At 43.9% G+C, this 18,844-nt stretch overlaps 10 protein-coding genes across 10 annotated transcripts; 8 read left to right on the top strand and 2 right to left on the bottom strand.

Annotated features, from left to right (window-relative positions):
• Positions 1-1,672: 1,672 nt before the first annotated feature.
• On the top strand, positions 1,673-2,335 carry N7483_004870 (uncharacterized protein; the record flags this gene model as incomplete). The annotated part of the gene is made up of 1 exon (XM_057088307.1): positions 1,673-2,335. The coding sequence occupies one exon, from the start codon at positions 1,673-1,675 to the stop codon at positions 2,333-2,335; it is 663 nt and encodes a 220-aa protein (XP_056948136.1).
• Positions 2,336-3,440: 1,105 nt separating this feature from the next.
• On the top strand, positions 3,441-3,687 carry N7483_004869 (uncharacterized protein; the record flags this gene model as incomplete). The annotated part of the gene is made up of 2 exons (XM_057088306.1): positions 3,441-3,491; positions 3,529-3,687. The coding sequence occupies 2 exons, from the start codon at positions 3,441-3,443 to the stop codon at positions 3,685-3,687; spliced, it is 210 nt and encodes a 69-aa protein (XP_056948135.1).
• Positions 3,688-4,248: 561 nt separating this feature from the next.
• On the top strand, positions 4,249-4,958 carry N7483_004868 (uncharacterized protein; the record flags this gene model as incomplete). Its single annotated transcript, XM_057088305.1, has 3 exons — positions 4,249-4,429; positions 4,502-4,608; positions 4,716-4,958. 3 exons carry the CDS (start codon positions 4,249-4,251, stop codon positions 4,956-4,958), a joined length of 531 nt encoding a protein of 176 aa, XP_056948134.1.
• Positions 4,959-5,152: 194 nt separating this feature from the next.
• N7483_004867 (major facilitator superfamily domain-containing protein) lies at positions 5,153-5,776 on the top strand (the record flags this gene model as incomplete). Its single annotated transcript, XM_057088304.1, has 2 exons — positions 5,153-5,256; positions 5,347-5,776. 2 exons carry the CDS (start codon positions 5,153-5,155, stop codon positions 5,774-5,776), a joined length of 534 nt encoding a protein of 177 aa, XP_056948133.1.
• Positions 5,777-6,424: 648 nt separating this feature from the next.
• Positions 6,425-7,126, top strand: N7483_004866 (uncharacterized protein; the record flags this gene model as incomplete). Its single annotated transcript, XM_057088303.1, has 1 exon — positions 6,425-7,126. One exon carries the CDS (start codon positions 6,425-6,427, stop codon positions 7,124-7,126), a length of 702 nt encoding a protein of 233 aa, XP_056948132.1.
• A 949-nt stretch (positions 7,127-8,075) lies between these two features.
• N7483_004865 (uncharacterized protein) lies at positions 8,076-9,057 on the bottom strand (the record flags this gene model as incomplete). Its single annotated transcript, XM_057088302.1, has 2 exons — positions 8,076-8,776; positions 8,835-9,057. 2 exons carry the CDS (start codon positions 9,055-9,057, stop codon positions 8,076-8,078), a joined length of 924 nt encoding a protein of 307 aa, XP_056948131.1.
• A 2,682-nt stretch (positions 9,058-11,739) lies between these two features.
• On the top strand, positions 11,740-12,156 carry N7483_004864 (uncharacterized protein; the record flags this gene model as incomplete). Its single annotated transcript, XM_057088301.1, has 1 exon — positions 11,740-12,156. The coding sequence occupies one exon, from the start codon at positions 11,740-11,742 to the stop codon at positions 12,154-12,156; it is 417 nt and encodes a 138-aa protein (XP_056948130.1).
• Positions 12,157-12,767: 611 nt separating this feature from the next.
• N7483_004863 (uncharacterized protein) lies at positions 12,768-13,281 on the bottom strand (the record flags this gene model as incomplete). The annotated part of the gene is made up of 2 exons (XM_057088300.1): positions 12,768-12,924; positions 12,983-13,281. The coding sequence occupies 2 exons, from the start codon at positions 13,279-13,281 to the stop codon at positions 12,768-12,770; spliced, it is 456 nt and encodes a 151-aa protein (XP_056948129.1).
• Positions 13,282-15,126: 1,845 nt separating this feature from the next.
• N7483_004862 (uncharacterized protein) lies at positions 15,127-15,450 on the top strand (the record flags this gene model as incomplete). The annotated part of the gene is made up of 1 exon (XM_057088299.1): positions 15,127-15,450. The coding sequence occupies one exon, from the start codon at positions 15,127-15,129 to the stop codon at positions 15,448-15,450; it is 324 nt and encodes a 107-aa protein (XP_056948128.1).
• A 1,462-nt stretch (positions 15,451-16,912) lies between these two features.
• Positions 16,913-18,588, top strand: N7483_004861 (uncharacterized protein; the record flags this gene model as incomplete). Its single annotated transcript, XM_057088298.1, has 4 exons — positions 16,913-17,017; positions 17,097-17,578; positions 17,634-17,880; positions 17,941-18,588. 4 exons carry the CDS (start codon positions 16,913-16,915, stop codon positions 18,586-18,588), a joined length of 1,482 nt encoding a protein of 493 aa, XP_056948127.1.
• Positions 18,589-18,844: the final 256 nt, after the last annotated feature.

Raw genomic sequence — 18,844 nt, 5'->3', positions numbered from 1 at the left:
CAACCGGATCAAGAAGAGAGTAGAAAAGAGAGAATGAATAATTTCAAATAATCATAAAATAACATGCCCGGCTGTTTGAAATGGTGACCTGGCGCCCGCGGATCGGGCGTGAGCCGGTGGCTGCTCCAACCAACCTCTTCAGGGCATTCAGGCCGGATCTTCACACGCCTGAATATTCAGTTCAGGGGGCTTTTCCTCCTCTGTAGCTTTCTTATCTCGACTCCGAGTCCACGGGAAAACATCTGTCACGATTGGCAAAAGAGTGCTGATGACCTTCGAAGCGGCCTTGGGACACTGCACTACTGCGAATGGCCTGCACCATGGTTTAATAGCCTCAAACTCCTCTTTAGAGCCAAACTTGAACTCCATCTGGCAGTTAAAGGCACACTCAAAGTCATTCTTCTCACGCTTTATGATGGCGTGAAGGGTAGCCTTTACAATAACAGCCCACTCGGTGAGTAAGATAGCAGGATACTAGTACTAGTCATCTTTTTCCTCAGTCTGTATTTAGGAAACTCTAGCACGACTCAGTAACTATTGTGAGCAGGGGTTAAACGAAAGTTTATAGCGACTTAATTTACATATTGTCTCACTGAGCCTCAGCCCCCAACTTAAATATTCAAACTAGCAAAAATAAATAAATTGCTGCTTAGGTGCTCTGAAGTACTATCGCTGCCTCGTTTGGTCTTAAGTTCTCCTCCTCTGCCATGTAACCTGATAAATGAGAACCTTTGAAGTATGCCATATATACCTACTAGGCACCTGGGTATATCATATGCGAGTATATGCTTCGGACCACTTTACGTAGATAGCTCTTCTCCGCTCACGCTCCCCATATTACTTTCCTCACTTCAAGTTAGTTTATCTTCCGAGTCCTCATCGACCCGACACCTTGTCATCCAACAAAATTGGGACGTATACTGAAATTGAAGCCCTGATGAAAAATAATGATACTGTGTAGTAAGGTGTTGATATGTATGTATGTCAATGAAACAATATGTATGTCGTTGAAACAAATTTGAATCCTGCAGGCGCCGGCGGTTCTTGGCCTTTAATATATACCTGAATAATATGGGAACTTGAAGGACCTCGACTTGAAGACTAAAACTTGAAGCCTTCATTCAAATGTTCAGGCCTTATGCATGTTAAAGGCATCGATAGGTGTATTGTAGATCAGATATGTTCTATAGATCGAGAATACGCGCTTTCTACTCCGCATACAGATTTAGAACATCATGATTGATATCCTAATATAGAACATTTGGAGTGATAACCACTATAAATAGATATCCAAATTGGGGAGGAATACTCCGTACTACGGTCCATAATGTGTGAAGGGAAGAAAAATGGGGATGATGAATTGATCTTCGGAGTGGATAAACAAGGCTAAGGACTAGGAGAACCCCATTCTGCCTCAAAATCCCGTCCTCAAGACGAGCTGTAACATTTTGAAGAGAAAGAACCTTGGAACCTCCCAGGTGCCTGAGGTCAAACGTTCTCGTGCGGCAACTCCTGACTTCCCTAATTTGGCATCACACCACCTTGTGATAGCCATTTTACCAGAAAAATTTTCCCACTTGCACGGATTAACAACGCCCAGACTTCAAGTTTGATCTAGTAATATGCAGTCCTCTGACATTGCACCCTCTGATATTGCTATTGCAGATGAAGAATGGTTGATCGAAACATCGTTCATATACCAGAAGTCTACCGTTACATCGAATCATCCCGTCGATCCACAGACCTAGAGGGATATCTCTTTATGGAGTATATCCATGGCAAGGCCCTCAAAGATGTTGATTTTGAAGAACACAGCCATCTTCCACCACGTGTTGCGAATATTCTCATTCATCTGGGAAAAATCATCAGTTCAGACTCAGATCATATTCCAGGCCCCCTGCACGGCGGACAACCTCTCGGGTATATCTTTGGTGATTATGGCGCAAAGACAGATTTCACTTCACTAAACGATCTGACTGCGTATATGAATAAAAGGCTTGAATATTGCAGCCAGTCGAAGGCACTGGCAGTCAATCTAGAGCCAATCAATCTGGATCCCTATGCTGAGAATCTAGTCCTTTGCCACGGTGACATCTGCAGGAGAAATATAATCCTGGAGGAGGACGGCAGCCTTTGCCTTTTGGACTGGGGTTACTCTGGATTTTACCCTCGTTCTTCTGAACTCGCCACTCTCAAATGTATACTCATGCTTCGTCATGATGAGAAGTTTGAGCCACTTGTCACAAATGAATTTGAGAAGCTTCTAGGCTTGACCGACCAGGAAAAGCGAGATACAATTCTCACACTTTATGTTCAAAGTGCAAATCTAAGATAGTCGTTGTAAGAACCCGCCTCTTATGATCCGACCGGCGTTTTGGACACGCTCAAATGCTAATAAGAACAGTGAGGAGCGCCCGCAAAATTATGAGGAAATACACGAGAAAATTTTCCTGGATGCCCTCACAGCCAGCGAACAGAGTGCAAAGAAACGAAAGGAAGCTGGAATTCCAGAGCCTCTGGGCTGGCTGAGATCCGAAGAAAACATGACTTTCAGTGATAGAGGAGCAATGATGGAACGTTTGAAAATTCGAAGTGGTCATCGAGGAATATTACCATGCTAACCTACATCACGATACAACAACATCTTAATATATTTGGACACATGCATTCCTAGTATATCCCACTTTTAGAAGAATATATAGGTACTGTGATCCTAAATCTTTACTTCGGGCTCGTTGGTAGGACACGCAGCGAACACTATTTATCCTGGTTTGATGATAAAAGAAGATCTCAGGTACACCAATCGCGCCCCTTGATATGTCTCTGAGAAAAAGAGTTGAACCTGGGGAAGAAAGAGATTGCGTTAATTATAAAATCTAAATTTGCTACTGCAACGCAGCTCACTTCGGAATTGTGTTGAATCCGGCCTAAAAATAGGGAAAGGGGCCTATCGGAAGATCAGTCTCACATGTGCACCAACCAACGACCAACCAATTGTTTGAGGGATCGGATTGGTAGTAAGGGTGCAGACAAATGATATCCAAACCCAGTCATGAGCCATGTCAGTGGGACCGCAGACTCTCTTCGGTCACTTCGGCGCCGCTGCCGAAACCCTGCAAAAAACCAGGCAGATACGTGACAACCCATCGAGCTTGATAACCGTTGAAATGGGGGTGATGTGCGATATATAGTTTCTTTAAATGGATAGGATTGATAGCACACCAAGGCTTGCATATTGACTCTGATATTATTTTTTTGCCTATCGTGCTGGAGGTTCGTCGTTTTGTCTCATATGCTCAAACATCGATTCGATGACTTGCGAGTCATGTCGCAGGTTAAAGGTGTTGGTAGATTCACCAAGTGGGCACCAAGGTACAAGTCGATGGCTGACGGGGAAATGTTCATGGTATTCCTAAAATGAAAAGGTGGTTCCATTTACCATGATTGCCCAGCACCGACCATTCTCCGTATTAGCACTCGCAAGTGCCGCGGTAAGCTGGACTATGGTGTCTTGCACCCCTCCACCAGGACCCTTTGCCTCAACCAATACATGATCAACAAACCTCCGATCACTCGCAGAGTGACGTTGGAGGCGATAGACCTAAAGTCTGGGTAACTGGGTTTTCTCCTGAGCAAAGCCGCAGTACTATAGCCCTCCGTGAGAGGAAACTCATGGTTGAGAACTGAGTTTAACAACGCTTTCACATTGTTCTCGAAGTCGGATTCTTCATTAACAAGTGTAATGAAAGCATCAATAATTGGGATAGATAAATAGCTCTCCATGGTTAGAAAAAATTCTGATTTTTGTCCACTTTCTTAAATATCTCAGAATTAGGGGGATACCGGTGCTTCTAAGTACGAACAACTAGACCACCCCGCATTTCACCCCCACCACGGCGCTTAAAGGGGCGTTGTCCACGGTGTGTCCCTCAGAAGACCTAGAATTCAGGTACGTAATGTTCAGATACCAAACAAGTTAGAAATAAGAGCCCGACCAGTGACTTGAAATGCCAGGCTAAACGGATTCATTTGCACCAAGTCAAGGGATGCGAGAAGTTGATCCTGAAATCCCTAACTCCTTGAGACATTCTTTTCTCATCCCTTCCTTTATCCGAGTCATCATTCCACTTTTTATCATGGAGCTCCGTGCTTTCAATATGTCCCAGTCATTGATTAATCTATCCAAATGTTCCTATATTGTTCAGTCAAACTCTCCGGCTCTCTGTTACTAGATCCGATGTTTATAAAATGTCTTTCGAGTATCCGTCCGTGGGGCATGTCGAGACCAACTTAAATGATGAGAAGATAAATGCACAATCAGATCTTAAGCCTGACCGCGATGCTGAATTTCCAGATGGCGGTCTTCGAGCATGGTTAGTCGTCATAGGAGCCTTCTTCGGTTTGTTTACCAGCTTTGGCTGGGGTAGCTGTAAGTGAACTTGAACTTCAAGTCGAAACCCCTAGTTAAGAGTTTAAAATGGCATCACTCACTCTATACCAGGTGTTGGTGTGTTCCAAGAATATTATCAAACTCACCAATTACAAACCGACTCGCCCAGCACTATTTCCTGGATTCCATCGGTATCTGTGTTTATGTTGTTCACTACTGTGAGTTATTTGCTTTCAAGTTTCATCTTATCTCTTGTGCTTTTGCTCACAGTCTGGATGAATAGGGTCCGTTTATCGGGCGACATTTCGACAAAAATTGACCGAAGTCACTCTTGCTGGTTGGCACTTTTGTGCACGTCTTCGGACTCGTGATGGCCTCAATGGCAACAAAATATTATCAGTTCCTTCTATCTCAAGCTATTTGCAGTCCGTTAGGCGCAGGTATGATACTTTACCCGTCGTTCAGTTGGGTCGCAACCTGGTTTCAGGAGAGGCGCGCTCTTGCCATGGGTATCACAGCCAGTGGCTCAAGCCTTGGAGGTGTTATTCTACCAATTTTAATTAATTGAATGCTACTGAGAGCTGGATTTGCCTGGACTATGCGCACATGCGCTTTTGTGATCTTGACACTACTAGTAATCACTAATCTGACTGTTCGATCGCGTCTATCGCCGAGACCCAACCCTGCAAACATTGGAATTACATTCGGCAATTTGCTGATCCCGCACTCTTGCTAACAGTACTGGCGAGTTTCTTTTTCTCAATGGGAATGTGCATCCCCATTACCTTCCTGGTGACATTTGGGGAGGCTGTGGGAATGTCCGCTAAGATGGCTGGATATTTGGCTTCTATATACAATGCAACCAGGTGTGCTCCTCTCTTTAAATCCAACAAAAAGTCCACTAGTACTTGCTTCTTTTATTGAATGAACTCTCAAGCTAATTTCATCAAATTCAGCGGCGTGGGACGCATTCTTCCCGGATATGCCGCAAATAAAGTCGGTAATTTCACTGTCTCAGCTTTTGCTGCAGGACTATCAACCGTTGTTGTTTTTGCTTTATGGCTACCTGGACACTCGTCAGCACTCGCAATTGCATTCTCGGCCGTATTTGGATTCACATCGGGCACATATACGGCTATCAGTCCAGCTCTAGTGGCACAGATTTCAGATATCGCAGAGATCGGAACCCGATCCGGTAGTTTATATGCAGTGATGTCAATTGCGGCGCTTACTGGAAGTCCGATCGGACGCGCTTTGCTTGCAAATTCAAATGGGAGCTATTGGCAAATGCAAATCTTCACGGGCGTAATGCTCGGTGCGGGTACATTATTTTACATCGTGGCCCGCTGGTACTTGGCAAAAGGAAGATTGAGGGTCAAGATTTGAGCGTTCATTACAATCGAGTAGCCCTAGTCCCTTGCAAGAATAGCACAAAGTGTATTCTGTTTCATGCTAAGTAATGTAAATCTTTATTTCTATTTTCTTTGGTGAAGGCTGTCTTTGGTCCGATCAACTTTATTCTTTATGTATTCATATGGGTCTTTCTATACTGGTTGGGCAGATATCTATAGAGTTTCCTGAGACACTCCAGCCGGGCGCTCAGTGCCATGATATTCTTTTTCTGTTTCAAGTCACAAAGGATGAATATTATTGAAACAGAACAACTTGAACAAAAAATAGTGTTCTGTTTTAGCTCAAGCACAGAGACATGAATAGAATTCTTTGTTTTAATCCGAGATTGGTTTAATTCATCCTTTGTTCTCATTTAAATTGCCATACGAGCTCTTTGTGCTATTGTCTCGCATAATAGCATATATTTCAGACCTTTCATGCAAGAATCCATATGTGCTCTTTGTGTCCAGAATCTTATTTTTCTTTTGATGCCTCGAGAATTTTGCTATATAACCATCAATGATCTTGTTCCTCAGTCCACCATCAACCAACAGTCTCATCAATCAATACTTTCAGAGTCATTTCTCGACAACACCTATTCATCTTTATCCATTACCTCCTACTTAAAGTTTCAATCCCACAATGGAGTACCGATATGGCAAGCGACAGGGTGACGGAGAACACCTCCAGAAGTGGATGGACAGTGCCTCTGCCACTAAGTCCTATATCCGTGGAGCCAAACTAAGCTGGTCCGAACTGAAGGGGGACGAATGGGTTCACTGTCATCATCCCGCCAACCTCCCTCCTGGCCTTCTCCCTTGGGTTGAGGAGCTTGGTCTCCCAGCAGACAACTGTGATGTTACAGCGCCATCCCCATACCAATACATGATGGTTCGGACCCGCCACTTCAACCAGCCCCCGATGAGCTGGATCGGATACATTGGTCCGGGTGTTATTTTCATCAACCGCCTGAAGCGCGACAACAAGAGCCCCTTTTACTGCAGTGACCTGACTAAGGCTATATATGAGCAGAGCTTCCCGCTCGATGACTTGAAGCATATCTTCGTCACCGAGGTCGTCAACTATGATACTAGCCTTTGTGCTATGGAGACTTACATTAATAAGGGTCTTATTCCTCGATTGGCTGGCTCGCGTACTTGGGAGCCTTACACTGATGAGTTCAACGCTCTCCTTGGAACCAAGATTGGTAAAACTATTGCATCGTTCATCTTGGCTTCTTTTGGTCAAGGTAAAAAGCGTATTGCTCGTATCAAGACTGTTTATGATCATTATGGGGATGACCTGGATCTCCAATTTGACCTGGAGAATGTTCCTTCATCTTAAGTGAACATTTTCATCAGTGCAGCTGACTGTTTATAGACTTATTTCTTTTCCTTTATGGAGCTTGTTCATGGATTTTCTAAACAACTAAACATCTTGAGATTTTCTTAATGCGTGGTTAGAAGTTTGATAAGGATAGATTAGACTGAACGTTACATTTCGAAAATTTATCTTCTCAGGATTAACAAATAATTGATTCGTCTAAATTTTTCCTATATAGCCCAAAATCAAAAGTATTCATAAAGTATTCTGTGGGCCATCATTTTTAATTTTTTACATTCGTTGCATGAAGCTATCTTAAATTATCTCTTCTCTCCAAATTTGGTGAAGGAGATAGACCTCAGACCTCTTTTCCTACTTGGGTTGCAGTGGTTTTTCGAGTTTCCTCCCTTGCAGCACAGAGGGGCAGAATCAACCTATAGCTCATTCCTACATAGGCCAGTTGCCTATATCCAGCTATATAGCACATGGAGCTAGCCTTCCCTTCCACATGCAGATAATCATGCAGATAACCCCGTAGGTAACCCTGTAAACTTGGAGGATGAGGATTTCAGAGTAAGTTCTCATTGGAAGGTTACAGTAAAGACATTTGTGCATGTGCGATAAATGAAAAATAACAGATGCAATATTAAAAGAAAATTCAACCTGAATCACAAAGAATAGATCGAAACGAATAAAGAGCAGGTGTAACTTCAGAGGTATTTCTTTCTTTGTACTTGGTCCACCAAATCGACCTCGCTCACCCTGAAACTCGGTTCAAATAATTATCATTGAAGAAATAAAACTTTCTGTGCGTGTGAAGATATTAAAATAGAAGATTCGCAAAAAATGAACATATTGAACTTGTCGATATGTGCTGATATTTCGGTACTTCCTTAGCAGACAGTGATGTACAAACCCAAGCTAGTTAAAGGTTAGTGACTGTAGCAGAGAGAACTCATTAGAATCTTACTCACGGGGATGGGTTGAAGTCTTGGAAGTAATCGAGATTAGTGGTACCGGCATTCTTCATTTCAAAGGCAATAGCCTGTCCAGCAGGACATGAGAATGTTGAAATGACATATGAGTGGCCCGGCGAGATAGTCACGTCACCTATATTGTTAGAGACAAATGGAGCGTTGCTAAATGTGGTTGAGCTGGAGGCAGCCTTAGAGAGCTCTGAAAAATTGACTTTGCCATCACCGCTAAACGTGAAGCTAGAGGTCTGGAGATCGGCTTTCTCGGGGAACAGGAAGACTAAGCTGCAGGTCTTGCCAGAATCCGAGGGTGGGATATCGAAGTTGAAGATGCTGGAGATTGTGGAAGTCACCTCTCCATTGAAAGAGGTACCACTGGCTGTGTCTGGAGAGGCAGAATTTATTGGAATAATCAAGTGAGGGAATTCAAAGCTTCCAGATATCAGGGTTGTTCCACAGGTGGTTCTAGTGCTTGATCCAGAGCTAGAGCTGGCACAGGAGTCTGCTGTCAAGGTGACAGTTGAGCAATGAGTCACGGCGCTGCTCTCAGTTGTGTAGATGTTGAGAGCTCCACTTGCGTCAGCCTGACAGGCAACAAAGTCTGGATTATTATTAAATTCAAGCTCTCCAGATGAGTTGATTGAGAAGCCCGAGGTTGGAGTGGCGCCCTCGTCACACTGGAACTGGGTGGTGGGTGCTAAGCTATGTTAGCTCATAACTCGTCTTCTGAAAGGTAAAGAGCGTGTATGACTCACGTGTGAGGATACAACCACGGCCATGGGCATCGGTAATTGTGCCATCTGAGCTTAGACAGAATTCTGCAGGTGTTAGACTACTATCATCAAGGCGGTTTTGCCCATCGCTGAGTTGACCAACGGAGCTGGAACCACTGTTCAGATGAAAGCAGCAGCTACTGCCACGGCTGATCAACGCCTTTGTATTCACAGCAAAGGTAGCAAGAGCAAATAGAACCTTCATTATGTGTCGAGCACTCAATATGCCAATAAACAAGGGTCAAGTTTGAAGTCAAGGGATTCTTTGTCATGGATGATAGATTGAGATAATCGGCGAATGTGCCTCATCAAAGTACAGACTCGGCGGGATATCCAACTATTTATAGGCGGCTGGGATCAATAACTCAAGGAATGAATTGTCTTGTACACACATGCATTTTCTTCATCAGCCCAAATTAGGCTCTGGCCATCGAGACCAAACCCCGAAATTGATGCCAAAAGTATAAGACGTCATATTTTCCAAGCCCCCAAGTAATCATTACTTGTTTGTAAACTCACAATGGGTAGATCATGGGGTCACTTGCACTCTAGATGAAGCTTCCCCAATATTTTACCAAGGTAGCGAAACAATTAGTCTGATTCACTTATGGCGTCCATACGGTTAGATCCGGTTTTATGGGTCGGAAGTACCCGCTTCTCGTGTTGAAAGGGTCTATGATACATACAATGCTGTTCTACTACTATGTACCAATGGCTCCTGATATTGATTGATTATTTCCAAGTTTTCTTTGCGATAATTCCTAACCAGCTAACAGTACTTCAACCAAGCGAATGACTCCAGGGCTTGGATGTTGACCATGAAAACCGACGATTTGGGTACTTTGATCTAAAAATATAGGACAGTTCCAAGGTTATTGATATTGTTCATGTGAATTTTTCTGAAAATTTCTCTTGAATAACATATGGGTCAAAATCGCAACTCAATAAAAAAAAGTCCAAATGGTCCAAATTCAAGTTCTAGGATTTATGACTTCCCCAATGTCAAAAGCGTCAAAAGCTCTCCAAAGTTTTCTGGGAACTTCCACTTAATGTTCCCAGATGTCAGCTTGCAAAATAATCCACTGCTCCCATTATCCTAATGGTTAAATTCTGTAATTTAAATACTCAAATATAGCGGAATGATCGCCTATGCCTTTTCGGTTCTTCCACTCAAGAGGAGACTTGTTACGGCACTGGGGTATCTATAATTAGCATGTTGCCCTCAACCTTGGAAATGTTGGTACAATCCAGACGTCGAAGAACTTTGGAACCTATTCTTCCCATGACATTTGATGTCTTTGGAGTAAACTCGGAAATTTGGAAATGTCTCAGATATAGGTTTTAAACCCCCCGGCAAATTTGAACTAATATTTGAGGCTATTGCAGGTATACTGGAATTCAGTCAACTGGGTTTCATTTTTTAGAAAAGCGACAAAATTCAGTTTTCCCTCAGGCTTCATTCATATGAATTTCAACAACTAGTATTCCGAGCCTTGTTCAATCAACCCAGATCATTAGTCATAAATAGACATCTGGATCGTTCGTGGGGGAGAAAAACAAAAGACAAAAAGAAATGCTCACATCCGGATTTGAACCGGAGACCTCATGATTGACTTCATGAATCCCTTTTGAAGGGATAAGTGGGTCGTACTAGTCATGCGCTCTACCAACTGAGCTATGCGAGCTAGTTGATATTCGACAGCCAATTTTTGACATTATATCCCAAACTCATTCTAAAAGCAGAAAAATATTGGAAAATATCAAAAAAAAAATCGAGCAATGTAGAAGTACACTTTTCGTTAAATCGACCATAGCGTTTAGCGCCCTTCCGGGAGACTTCATTATTACTATAGCAGGATCCTTGGAATTGGTTTCCAAGGTTTAGTACTAGGTTTAGTTTGTAACTTGAAGTCGCTTTGCCCAACTTAAAATGATCATTGCCAAACTTGAGAAGCACTATATATCCGAGTCGGATGGGAACAATGGTCCCCTGGCATCTACATATTATTGTCCACAAAACAGACCCGTGGACTCGGAGCCTTCACCCATGGGCCATGGACGGCGGGTGCGCAGATTGTGAGTCCCAGTATGGCATTCCAAAGGTTTCGGGTGAATGATCTCCCACTCAAGTGCCGGGATTTCTCATCAGCAATTGGATGTATGAGTCTACTAGTGTCACGGTGTGACCTGATAGGGTCTGTAAGGACCTGCCAAGACTGATAAGGAAGAGCACGGGCACGTGATCTTCATTTTGTTTATCTACACATCTATTCCCGATCCCGTTCGTAGCTCCTTGAGCTACGTCTTGTATAATAACTTATGCTAGTCTGTTCGCTGCCTGCTGCCTGATCAAATAGAACCCTTCCGGATACCACCTGATCCGGTTGATCTCTTCCTATTATAACCTCGCCCGTCCACACCCTGACAACTAGGACTAACATAGGTGACCATATGCACATGTGTATGTAACTTGAAGTCTCAACCACTGGCACCAACTTGATTGCGTATTGCCAGTGTGGGTATATAAAAACTTGGAAGGTTACATATATACTTCCCGACCAGGGCTAGATGGACTGATTTCAGTTTAGTAGAACTCAAGTGCTCTAAATGGTGGCAGTCCCAGGTGGGAGCTACTACTAATCCATAGTATTTGACGGCCGCTATATAGCTGCATCCATCATGATCAATATCTACTAGTAGAAGGTATAGTACTAGTATACATATATTATTGATATATATATATATACCTAGTAGAAGGCTCTAGCTACTTTGTCAACTGCCAGTGGCTGTTTTACAATCTCCTTGGAAGCTTTGGAAGCTTCCCCATTGATAACTACTCTTCCATACCAACTTTAAATCATCAAAGCTAAGCCCTAAGACCTGGAGGATGTCCGGACTACGTTATGATAGCCAGAAACCGCAGACGGCAAATAATGTGGACACCCCTCCACCTTATGACTACGAGTCATCTTATCAGCCAAGGAAAAATGAACTTGTCTCTGTCATTGAAAACGAACGCCTTCGACGGAAAATAAGACAACAGATGGATAATATGGTGACAGCCATCGACAGCATAGCCGAGGCTCGGTTTTGGAACGATCTCCCTCAAACTGACTACCTTTCACATGCGCAATTCTATCTGGACTCAGCCCATGTGTTTAAAGACGCAGTGCAGAGATTAAAAGAGATGGGAAAAGTCTTGCAGTCGCGTAAACCTGAGCATGTTGAGCTTTATACCATATTGTCGAGACTTAGTGATGATGAGCTTGATCTCATGCTGTATGCTTCTTATACTAAGGTTTAAGGGCTTTACTTATGTTCAAGCTCTGACTCCTAACTCATCCAGACGTCTATACCTCTCTTTTACTTTATCTCTTTCTTGATTATCATGTTTTCTTCTATTGAATACTATGACTTCTACCTCTTTATATATTGTTTAATGCTTCATTTTTGATCATTCTCTTGTCCTACCCTCTTATTATGTAGTATAGGTACCTGCCTAGGTATATAAGTGGTGGGCACGTCATATGGGTTACTCAGTGAGACCATTCTTTAAACTCCTAACCCTGGAAGGTTATAGAGTAGAAATTCACAGATGTTATTCTGATGTGAGAGAGATTCTAAGGTTCGAACCTGCCGAGTCCCATAGAGTGGCATTTCTCACCTCACCCGAGGCTCTTGTCCTATTTTGATCTCAACAAGAATTCATTCTGACACTCTCCTGACAACAAACCAAGAAGACAAGAGAATCAGAAAAGGAGAAGAAAAGCAGACAAAAAAGCCCTCGTACATGTATACCCAGTTTTCCATCCTCTTCGCCTCACTGAGAATCTTGGAGAGAGCAAAAACGGTCAAGAGGCAGAGAGGAACACCATCAAAACATCCCATTCAGGGTCCACCGGTGTTTGTTACCACCTATATCCCATGACCAGGAGCGCAGGCCGCAGTGGTAGTGCTGGAGAGCTTGGCGGATCTTGCCAGTGTCTTCGAAGGTGACGCGGTCGGAGATATTGCAGGTGGTGGCGGCGTCATAGCGGCAGCCGTAATGCCAGCATGGTCCTTTGTGTAAGGTCTAGTCTTAGCTTGTGTGTATATTGAGCACCCAACAAAACCAATAAGTGTTCCCATACTGGAGGAATCGTGTTCTTTGACTTAGAGCTGCTTCTTCTCCTTCTTCGCCGCCTTGGCCCGCTTCCAAAGGAAGTAACCGACCCGATCCCCACACCAATCCCCACAGCAACACAGATGGCAAGCACATCAAATCCCAAAAGCCTTTGGGCAGGTTATTGATGCCGGAGGAGGTTGTGGCAAGCGGGGAGGGGGGATCTGAAGGGGACGGGGCCGCACCACTGATTATGGTGGTCATGATGGTGGTTGTGGTGGTCGTCATGGTCGTCATGATCATGATGGTGCTGATGTTAGTGGCCATGGCGGGTAGAGAAGGATTTTGTTCAAGTTGAGATAGGAACAGGACAAAAATGAAGGTCTCAGAGGAACTTGAAGCAAGATATCCATACCTATTACCCCTCTCTCCTCTAAACTCGGAAGGCATGAGTTTCTACTATGTATACACCAAAACTACGTCTGCAGCTTCTAACTTTACAATATACACCTATATCACGCCTAATTATACTCTCAGATCCAGGACTACTTCTGTCTCTTTATAGTTGGAGAACTAACCTTGGAATGGTGATATACTAAAAAGTAAAAGAGAAGTAAAAGAGAGGTAAAAGAGAGGCAAAAGAAAAGTAAAATGAAAGAGAGATCAACTGCTAGTGGGAGTATCAGTATCAGTATCCAAAATAAACTCATATAGTATCTACCACATTGTAGTGCCCCTTAAAGAAGCACATATCAGGTCAAGCTCATTATCAGTAAGTCTTGCCATTGCAGTATGAAGCTCAGCTTGCTCAGCCTTTCGTAACTGAAAAACATTTCCCATTTCCGTGAACATCTGCACTATCCCTCTATACGACTGGGCCTTTTCCATGTAGAACCGTGCATGTGCGACGTAGTCCGTCTGGGCGGGGTAATTCAAAACCCGGGACTGAGTTATATTTGCTATGATTGTGGCCATATCATCAATTTTTCGGTCTAAAGTCCGTAGAAGGCGCTTATTTTCAATGACAGAGACAAGTTCATTTTCCCTGGAGTCATATGGTGGAGGGGTATCCGAGTCATCAGTATGTGCCGTTTGCGATTCCTGGCCTCTAGAATGGAGGCACATGCTTGGTGATAATTCAACAGTCTTTTGTTATAAGAATTGATATGAAATACTAGTAGACATTTGTCAGATGGAGAATTGTCCAAGAAGATTGTAAAACAAAAGAGCAAGTAGAGATGCAGATCTGTATACGATGTAGCTACCCGCCGTCGAATATAGATTCCTGACTTTCTGACCCATGGTAATGAGAAGGCTACTACTTACCTAGAAAGACAAGTAGGTACCTAGAGTAGGTACTGGGGTACCCACTCATTTACTTAAATGGATAGCCAACCAGGCAATGACCAAGGAAGCTAAAGGTATGAGTTTGCCGGTCTAATCACTGGCAACTACTAGTACACATCCAGATGGCATGGGTAGTAATTTTGTCTGACATTTGAATCGATTTAGGACACGGGGTGTCAAGTGCACCAGTTTAAGTTCAACTAAACTGAAATCGGTCTAAACAGCCTTTTTATACACCTAGGATGGGCGACCAAGTTTGTGGTGAAGACTTGGTGTTAATCCTAGTAGGCTCAAAGGAATCATGATACCATCATGGTCGATGAGCGTATGAGAAAAATAACATTTGAAAGGAAACATTGAAAATAGTGCCTGAGATTTAATCAGTGCAGATCCTGGATCACCCGGAGCCACAATAGCCGACTTCCCGTCCACAGTAATCACTGTCAACCTTGGAGGAGTGCCAAGATCTAGGATGACGAGGTAGAATGACATGTGTATACATCTATACCAAGCCGGGTAATGCGGCCAGGATGCTCAGGGGCAATGACATCCTTGAAATGTAGCTGAGCCTCGAGTAAACCTGCAGTTTATTTTAAGAATGGTGGCGCATGCGATTCCACGCGTAGGGCTGGAGAGAACTTCAAGTTCAAACCATGGATACAATTCTTGGCGGTGACGCACTGTAATTTCATATGAAATATAAGAGATAAAAGAATCCTAGAAAAAAAAAGCATTTTAAGATACTATTTATATCAACTTGGAGAACTCAAATCTCTTCAATTTATCCAACACAATCTTTTCTAACTCAACTCTTTCTCTTTCACAATGGGTGGTTGCTTCTCTTCTCCTCGCCCCTACGGCGGCATGGGCGGCGGCGGCTTCGGCCCTGGACCCCGTCCGCATCCCGGTCCAGGATTTGGTGGTGGTGGTGGAATGATGGGTGGCGGTGAATGGGGTGGTCATCACCATGGTGGTCCAGGATTCGGACATGGAGGACCTGGAGGGCCAGGAGGCTTTGGCGGTCCCGGAGGAGGCTTCGGAGGCCCTGGAGGCCCTGGGGGAGGCTTTGGTGGGCCAGGCGGTGGCGGTGGCTTTGGGGGTCCGGGCGGAGGCGGAGGTGGAGGTCCTGGCGGTCATGGTGGATGGTAAAACCTTGGAATCTTTGATTAGGACAAATCATCTTCTCTCGGCATCAATTTCTCCAATATTGCGATCCTGCCAAGGACTCGCAAAAAGCGATGGAAGTGGCATGTTGACCTTGAGAATCGCTTGAAAGAACAATCAGTGGCGCACAACCCGTTCATGGTTCCTTCGATGTTCCTTTATCCTGCATATGCCATGCACCTTGCCCATTTCGACCACCTGCTCGAAATACCCACGTCGGCTCTGGCCTGTCACCTCACCCTCCAGCGCCACTTTAGTGACCCCGACCGGCGATATCGACCCTGCATACGCCACTTGAACAACAAACAACGTTCCAAGCCTCCACGCGATGCCACGTGTTGAGTACAAATTCCACAGCAAGGTCATTTCTCAAGCCGTTACAGCCCGAGTCTACTGTCTATTTTCTCATTCACAACCACTCAACTTTAGCTTTGAGTCACTTTCTATATCTGCCAATATAGACCATGGGGGGGGGATAAAGCATTTGGACGGTGTCAAATATCGACTTGAATACAGCAGATCATACATAGATTAGATACATGTTTTCGATGAACCCAACATTTGAAGACATTTTGTGAAAGTTGGAATATTGATGAATGAACATATGCATGAGAGGCAGCAGATCTATCTTCATATTTCCCAAGTTATCACTCCAAATGAATAATACCCAGTTTTTCGAATTTCAAATATTATTTATTTCAAACTTGAATTGTGGACTAATCAAATATTGTAAGAACCTGGGGGTTAAGCAATACACGTCAATTCAACCTTGGAAGAAGCAGCCCTGGCTCTGGCCAATGAGACAGGAGATCGCGTTCGGCTCACTTAGCTGATTAAAATATAAGCATTGAATAAGACATCGTCACTAATACGTTCAGGGCTAGACGCCCAAAATGTGGGACTAACTTTTCCATGTCGGCAATTTGAACTTGAATGCGGCTTTGTTAGCAAACTTGATTTCGGCGATTCCGAACTACTAGTCAATGGTCGCTTGCCCACACTAAATAGTAGAAATCTCGAGAAATAGGTATAATTTACCTTTGTTAAACATCTAAAGCTCTTGAATAAATCTCAGGCCATATTTAATATCTTATTCTACATTGCAAAGTTTATGGTACAAATATTGTGCAGAATATGCTGCTTGTTCAATTCATGTCAGGGCAAGGCTATGTTTCCCCCACGAACGCAGGTCCCAAACTAGTGTTTTTAGCGTGGATTATGGAGTATTCCGGGCTAGCTTCGTTTAAAGCTGCATCTGAGATGTCCGAACAAGCGATTTGGAACGAAAATAGGCTTAATACCGGTGATTTTAAGCGATGTTGATAATATAGGACCATCTTAATGAATCCCCTACAAAACAGCTCCGAGTCCCTAGAGCTCCAGGTCCATCTTGTACCTCTATACTACTAGTCACTCGTTTCTCAGGCTTGCAGAGGCCAATACCACAATGCATATTTCTTTCCTTTTCGGTCTCGGAGTAGTCCTCCAGACCTATGCACGACCTTTGGACAAGGATTCTTTTACTGAACGCTCCTATCCGTCTCTACCACGGGTATGGAACTCCTCATCTTCATAAAATTTTCTTTACGACGGGAGTAAAAATAACTGACCTTCCTATCACTCTTCTTTAGTGTGCAAATGACAATGTCTGGCGGCTGTTCGAAGGCACAGAGCTACGAGCAGAAGCTAGCGCGTTCTGCAGCACGTATATCGAGAAGACTGAGACTCACATTGTCACCGTGCATCCTACTACCACGAAAACCGAGCCTGCAGTGACTATCACAGCAGCAACACACCATGTCACTGTCACCGATACCTCAGTTGTACACCATACCGTAACATCTTGGTCTTCAAGCACGAAGAATATCCCTGTCACCGTGACAAGGGTAGTTGATGCTGTTGTCTTAGCTACAGATGTAGTCACTACCACTGATACCACCCTCATTTCCACTGCCACGGACGATATTACAACCACTATCACGGACGCCACTGTCTATAACACGATTTTCATTACTGATGATATTACTACCACGGACGCCACTATCTACGCCACTCAAACAGCAATTGAGGACATCACTCTGACTGATGCCACTATGACCAGCACGGCCATTATGTGAGCATGAAAAGCGATAAGCACTCTCAGCATAATTTACTAACAATTATATTAGCCTCGCAACCGTTACTGCCGCAGCCGAGTTAGAGTCCAGAGAAATCCATCTCAAGGAAGTGGAGATCCAGGAGAAAGACTCAAGGGGCAAATGCACTTCCCCTGCTTGTCTCCACGCAAGTTGGGTGGATAATATCCACACAATCGAAGCTCACCTCGTGAGCAGTGCATGCTCTTGTCTCGTAGAGCCTTCGACCATCATCGAGACAGTCACGAAGACAGGGAATAAGGTGACGCGGACCATAGTTGTATGTTTCTTCCGTCGCTCAAACATTATCTCGCAAAACACAAATACTGATTATCTGTAGCCTACTGCCCATGTCACAGCCACAGACCATATCACAAAAGTCGTCACTCATATCAGCACCGATGTCGTGGTTAAAACGACCGTGATCGACAAGCCATCCGATATCTTTGTGACTGTTACCGATACCGTCACGTCAACAACTACCGACATTGTTGATGCCACTGCCCACTCAACCGAGACAGTCATTGCTGAGACAACGATAGATGAGACTGCCACCGCCACAAGAACAGTCGTGACGAGTTTGACCATCGATGAAACCGCCTCGAGCACAGCTACGATCACCGATACAGTCACAATTGATGAGACCGCATCAGCCACTGTTACGGTGACACAAACTACTACCGAGACCGCTGCTGCGTCCGTTCAAACGGGCAATTGCGACACCCTTTCAAACCCTTACACCAACTCCGCCGGTCAAGAATTCACCCTTGATTGTGGACATTACTACCCCGTCCAATCAGGTGGCTCAGTGGCAGACTTCACTGTCAGCTACTTTTCGGAATGTCTGGATAAATGCACTGAGTACTCCACGTGCGTTGGCGTAGACTTCGATTCTTCGTCTGGCTACTGCGAATTGTTCAATTCTGCGCATGACAGCGCGGCGACATCATATGACTCGGCACTTATAGTCACTGTCAGCGTTGTTTAGTCACTCTTTCGTTCTATATGTTTTGGATACTTATTATGTTGAGTTTTGTTATTAAAATGAGCTCCGATTTATCTAATATTAAATTAATATGAGTTATGGAAGAAAATATGAGTTCGAATATTCAAGTCAGTTGAAATGAGTAGGGCTCAAACGTTGGTCTTTAATGCCATTCTTAATAACTGCGAAAGAAAACATTCAGTTCAGGGAATTGATTGATAAAATAATTACTAGTAGCTCCGAATAAGCGCATTGATGG

This window comes from Penicillium malachiteum, assembly GCF_028827825.1.
Source record: "Penicillium malachiteum strain IBT 17515 chromosome Unknown utg000002l:1.0-8849297.0:1.0-8852440.0, whole genome shotgun sequence".
Classification (NCBI taxonomy): Eukaryota; Fungi; Ascomycota; class Eurotiomycetes; order Eurotiales; family Aspergillaceae; genus Penicillium; species Penicillium malachiteum.
Note: the sequence above shows the minus strand (reverse complement) of the source record. Positions and strands in the feature narration are given on the sequence as shown.